We start from the raw sequence: 6,317 nt of genomic DNA on the forward strand, positions 1-6,317 counted from the left end.
GTCTTTTCTTCTTTTCTGTTCATGAAAATTCCCTCATACAAGTATTACTTTTCCACAACCAAGTCAATATTTATAACTTTGTGTTGTAATTGTTTGATTTTTTTGGACATTTGATTGAGATTGTTTTTGTAAAAACACAATATATTAGTTTGGCAGTTTTGCATTTTGTGTATTATGCGAATAAGGATCTACTGTAGTTTATCTTTATAACTTTCTCTTATCATTATTTTGTTAAAAAAAAAAGGAAAAATTCTCGATAGTGCTCATGAAGTTTTTATTTTTCTCAATGGTAAACAACAAAATTTTTAATTATCATTGGTAATCATCACTTATTAATATATATCAATAATAGCATTAATGATATATTTTGATTAAACTCTTTAACTAGGGTTAGTTTATGATTTTTTGTGTAACAATTAAATAAAAAAAAAAAAAACAGCCACCACCAACTGCCAACCTTCCTCTCTGCCACCACTTCCTTGCCCTGGCACCACTGACGCCACAACCGTTGGCACCCAAACCCTACCATGTCGGCGCGCCGACCTTCCCAGCTGCCGCCTCGCCCCCTAAACCACCACCCATCCCCGAAACTCCCTCACACTCTCTCTCTCATCGAAACCCCTAGATCCCTTCCCTGGGCTGAATCACCTCCCCCTTATCGCCGCGATCAAACCACCCAATCCCCCTTCTTCATCAGCGCCAAACAATAATTTCCAAAACCCTCCTTCCACCCCTTAACACCACCTGCTGTGCCGCCATTACAAATCAAACAATCTAGAATCCGGCGACGAAATTCAACCCGTCTTGAAACATAAGCCGTTGAACCATAATCCATTAATCTACGAAATCCAACCCGAATAATAACTCACTGACCTGGATGTCCCGATGGTAAGTTCTGAAACTCAGTCACAATCGACGTTGATCCCGACTCGTCTGAGGAGAGATAAACCGCCCGAGTGTATCCCTTCTGCCGGCGAATTCGCCGAAGTTCAATGTGGGTTTAGGGGTTTATCATGGGGGAGGGAGGGGGTTTTGGGGAAGGGGAGCAGTGGCGGACCCAGGAATTTCCGACTGGTGAGTCACAATCGATAATCAAGTATCTAAAAAAAAAAATTTACCGAACAACCAAATAATAGTACTAAAAAATACATCCAAATATTCAAAACAGTACAAAATACAACCAAATGTTCATATAATACTACAAACGACAACTAAATAGTAATGCAAACTTATTACAAATTACAATAGTTCTCGACGAGTTTTCATGTTTTGATATCGATTCATGATATCTTCCATGCTAACATTCAAAAACAAATCATTCTCCAAATAAGTAATTAAACAATCATTCAACATTTGATCTCCCATGCTATTTCGTAGTTTGTCTTTCACTTGCTTCATGCCAGAAAATACCCTTTCCACACTTGCCGTTGCGACAGGAAGAAGCAACACCAACTTCAAAAGTAAATAGACCCTATCATGAGTTTCAGACAATCCCGTTTCAACCAATTTGATTGAAAGCTCACTAAGACCCTTCAAATTCCAAAACCTGTTATCTCCTCTAACAGAACAAATGTAACTCTCAAGTGTATGACCAAAGACTATCAATTCTGAACTTGGAAATTCATTAGGATAGAATTTTGCAAGCTTAATCAATTTTTCCTTGTCAAACTTAGAAAAACGATCCACAGGACTCAAACAAGACATACACACAAGTAGTTCTTTAGTTATTTCGGGAAATCGATTTTCAAGTTCTTGCAATTGAAGATCAATGACACCAAAAAAAACTTCAACTCGAAAATGATGTAAATTAGACACTTGTGGGCATTTACCTCGAAACAACCTCCTCCCGGGAACAACATATTTAGCCTCCATATCTGGAACTGCAATGTCATAGTCACCACTAAAGCAAGCAAAATTCCCCAGAAAAATTATTTACAAAGATCATTTTACCAAACAAACCACAATTCACATAATCACATATTCACATGGTCAAAAAGGTTCAAATTTCATCTAAAACCCAACAACATTATTACATTAAGGTCATTACTCATTAACAAAAGGTTCAAAGTTTACCAAACAAACAAGTGATTGAAGACTTGAAGTGAACAACTAACAAATCAACCAAAGTTTAATAGAATTAACTAATTAGACTTGATTAAATTGAAGATTAGAATTTTAAACTAAAAATTAGAAATCAACTTACTAGCAAAATGAGAATAGGAGATTAGACTTTAGAAGAAGCGACGAAGCGAAGAGCGGTGAGCGCAGAGCACGCTCTCGACTCTCGAGCAGTGGAGCAGGGCAGCAGGCGACTGCCGACTAGGCGAGCAGCAGGCCAGCAGGCAGTATCACAGCTTGAACAATTAACAAATTCACCATTTCACAGCTTGAAATCACAAGCTCACAGGGCAGCAGGCCAGCATCACAGCATCACAGCTTGAACAAGTATGTAAAGTGTCAATTGTCAAACATTTCACAAATTCACCATTCAGAATTTCATTGAACAATTCACAAAATCACAACAATTAGGGATTATTGAAATTGAGTTGATTATTGAACAATTGAGTTGATTATTGAACAATTAGGGATTTAGGGTTCAAAGAATCAAATTTAGTATTACTAATTCATAACTAACAAGTAATATCAATTATCAACAATTAAACAAATTTAGATGAAGACTAAGTTAATTAATTAATTTATGCGAAGAGGAACTGAGGAAGACGAAGAGGAACTAAAGTGTCAAACATTTCACAAATTCACCATTCAGAATTTCATTGAACAATTCACAAAATCACAACAATATATAACAAAATTAACAATTAACAATAATCAGTACTCAGTAGGCGTCTAGGCAGCGTCTAGGGCCACTGGGCGTCTAGCGATTAGCGAAGCAATCAAGCAATTATCAAGACAATCAAGTTATCAAGTTATCAACAATTAAACAAATTTAGATGAAGACTAACTGAGGAAGACGAAGAGGAAGACTAACCTCACCTGAATTTATGCGAAGAGGAAGACGAAGGGTCGAAGGCACGAACTGCGAGTCTGCGAAGAGGAACTGACTAACTGAGGAGTGAGGAAGATGCTTACTTGCGAAGTTGCGAGTTGCGAACTGCGAAGAGGAGGACTGGAGGAGGCGATTATGGAGGTGAATAGGTGATTGATGATGGCGAAGGATTGAAGCCTTGAAGGGAATTAGGGAAGAGGCGAATTGGCTAGGGCATGAAGGATTGAAGGCCATGAACTGAAATACTGAATTCGTGAATTTGGGAAAACTGATTTTTTTTTTTTTTTTTTTTTTTTTTAAAAAATTAACTTAAAATTTTTTTTTGGGCCTGGTGAGTCACTTGACCCACCAGGTCTAAGCCCAAGTCCGCCACTGAAGGGGAGTTGGGTGGTTCAGAAGGTTGCGACGGGGAGGGGGGTTAAGTGCGTCGCTGGGGAGGTGGTCTGAGCAGGATACAGCCGGTGTCGGGCCGGAAGTAGAGGGAATGGGGATGGGCGTGGTGGGGGTGGGGGTGGCGGGCTGGGTTTCTCTTTTTTTTTTTTTTCTTATAAAAAATTATTTTTTAAAGTATTTAATTATTAAAAAAATAAAAAAAAACTAACCATAGTTAAAGATTTTAACCAAATTATATCATTAATGTTATTATTAATATATATTAAAAAGTCATGATTACCAAAAATAATTAGAATTTTTGTTGTTTACCATTGAGAAATTTGAAATGTTGACGAACACCATTAAGAATTTCCCAAAAAATAATAATCACCCGTAATTCTTAATATTGGTGTGGTGTTACAACTTTATGACCGCTTTGTAAGCTCTCTCTTTAAAGTATTTGTATGTATATAATAAAGGAAAATTTATCAGAAAAATCCTTTTAAGTATGTCTTTTTATTGTAAAGGTTTTTTTATATATAAAAAAAAGGTGATACAGAAAGTCCTTTTATGGCTGTGAAAAGGTTTCTTTGACTGGATTTCAACCAATGCCTTTTTTTTAGCCAAAAAAAGTCATGTGTGCTATATATGACCACTAAAGATCTTTTTTTTTTTTTTTTTCCCTTTTCCCCCTCATCTGGTTCGATTTGTCTTCAATTGCTTTCAATTTTAATGTGTAGAGACTAGAATCTTAGTTTGATGATTTTTTTTTTCCACAAAATAGGTTTGCATTGAGGTTGACGATGAAGAATTAGAGTTTAATTGATGATTTACTTTTTTTTGTCACAAAAACGGATTTTTGTGCAAGACATGTGAATTTTTTTGGTAAAAATAAAAAGGTTATTTGTCGGAATAAAGTCAAAGGACACTCGTAACTTAAGTGTGATAAAAGGACCTTTTGTGCAACCTTTTTTTTTTTTATAAAATAACCTTTACAACAAAAATACCTATTTAAAAAGACTTTTCTGACAAATATTCCTGAAATAAATGTATGTTGATAATAATGATTAGCCATAATACCTTTATAAAAAATATCAAAAAATAATTATACTTGTATATATTAAGGGTCTGTTCTCTTACGTTGAAATTCAGTTCAGTTCAGTTCAGTTCAGCTCCTAATTTCCTTCTCTTATAAAATATTCAGTTCAGTTCAGTTCAGTTGAGTTCAGTTAATGAGAACAGACCCTAATACATATAATCTAATAGTGGTAGAGCTTAACAAATAAATTTCATAGCTAGGAAGTAGAAAATGGTTTTTTGACACTAGATCATGGTCTTTATTGTCTCATTGTCTCTTTTAGTAGCCTTTCGATTTTAAAGGGTCTAATGATCCGTCATATTCCATCCAATAATGATTGTAGTAACAATTTATTTTGGTAATATTCGATAACCATGATATTATACTCCGTAGGAATTTAGAACCATGACATTTGATTCCAAATTTAATGTTTATGAAATGGTAAATTGAATTTCAAATTATACAAATGTTAGTTATGATAGGAAAATTTTCACTTTTGCTACCACTCAAACACCTCTGTTTCACTTTTGCTACCACTCAAATACCCCTGTTTCACTTTTGTTACCAATCTAAAATTTTATTTTATTTTGCTACCACCTAAAATCACATAATTTAAAATTCACTATCACTATACACTTTCTATTATAATTTTCGGAAATGAGAACCAACCACTTTCACTGTCACCTTTCGACCAGCACTCCCTCCTAGCCACCCTAACTGCCTTTCCGTCAACCACCATTTTTTTTTTTAAAAAAAAAATAAATAATTGAAAACCCAGCATAAAAAAAATAAAAAAACAAAAAAGTCAGCACCTTCCCATCACCTACCCTCCCCCGGGCAGCTGGCGCCTAAGCTTTGGCCGACGTCGGCGACCCCACCCTTATCCCTTTCCCCGAAAATCGTCACCTCTAACCCTAAACGACCGGCCCGAATTCAAAACCACCCTAAACGGATTTTAGGGTTTCGCTTATGGTGGTTTAAGTGTGGTGGTTTAGGGCTAAGGGTGGCCGAAAAGGATAGGGGAAGGAGAGGCGGTTCAATTCCGGTGATGGGAATGGAGAGGGGGTCGTTCCGGTGGGGAAAATGGGGAGGTCAAGGTCGATGGTTTCTGGTTTGGGGTTAGGTTTAGACAGCAAGAAGGGGAAAAGGAAAGGGGGGTTGGCTGTGTAGGTGGGGGAAAGGGAGTGGGGTGGGATCGCTGGTCGAAGCTTTGGGCGCCGGCCACCGGCAGTGGAGAGGGTGGTTGACGGGAGGGGCTGGGTAGATGAGGTCATGAGGGTGGCTGAGTTTTTGTGTTTTTTTTAAATTTTTTTTAATAAACTTAACGGATCCTAACGTGGTAGTGAATTTTAAATTATGTGGTTTTAGGTGGTAGCAAAATAAAATAAAATTTTAAATGGGTAGCAAAAGTGAAACAGGGGTATTTGAGTGGTAGCAAAAGTGAAAATTTCCTTATGATAATGCTAGGTAAATAAGTGAGCAACAAACAGTTATCTATCCATGGCATAGCACCATTTCCACAAGACCACAACAAACCCAATTTTCCCTATTCTGCTCTCCTCCAGCCTTCATCTCCTCCCACCTTTCATGTTGCTTCACTTAGCTACTCTCTGTCGCGTCTTTTGTGTGCCTTCCAGGCAAAGCAGATGTTCCTTGTCAGCAGTGTTCTTCCTCCTATGCTGTAGCTATAAGACAAGATAAATCGGAGCTACACTATAAACCACACTAGGCATATGATCGCGTTTGTTCTCCAGTTCTGATACAAGTTGTGTGGGTCAGAACTCACAAGCTAGACGTACTCGCAACTAGTGGAAAGATAATTGAACACGAGTTAAATGAGAATCCATCTTAAATGTAATC

The 6,317-nt window shown here is 37.0% G+C and overlaps 1 protein-coding gene across 2 annotated transcripts; it reads right to left on the minus strand.

Moving 5' to 3' along the window:
• Window positions 1-1,070: 1,070 nt before the first annotated feature.
• LOC110722240 lies at window positions 1,071-3,546 on the minus strand. Of its 2 annotated transcripts, none has more exons than XM_021901512.1 (2): window positions 2,990-3,546; window positions 1,071-2,436 (listed from the first exon to the last, which is right to left on the minus strand). In XM_021901512.1, the coding sequence occupies exon 2, from the start codon at window positions 1,870-1,872 to the stop codon at window positions 1,240-1,242; it is 633 nt and encodes a 210-aa protein (XP_021757204.1). In that variant the 5' UTR covers window positions 1,873-2,436; window positions 2,990-3,546; the 3' UTR covers window positions 1,071-1,239. The 2 variants fall into 2 exon arrangements, with proteins under 2 accessions (XP_021757204.1, XP_021757203.1); XM_021901511.1 differs by having other exon boundaries at window positions 2,995-3,545.
• Between the last annotated feature and the right edge of the window lie 2,771 nt (window positions 3,547-6,317).

The sequence above is a fragment of the Chenopodium quinoa genome, unplaced genomic scaffold, assembly GCF_001683475.1.
Source record: "Chenopodium quinoa cultivar QQ74 unplaced genomic scaffold, ASM168347v1, whole genome shotgun sequence".
Lineage (NCBI taxonomy): Eukaryota > Viridiplantae > Streptophyta > Magnoliopsida > Caryophyllales > Amaranthaceae > Chenopodium > Chenopodium quinoa.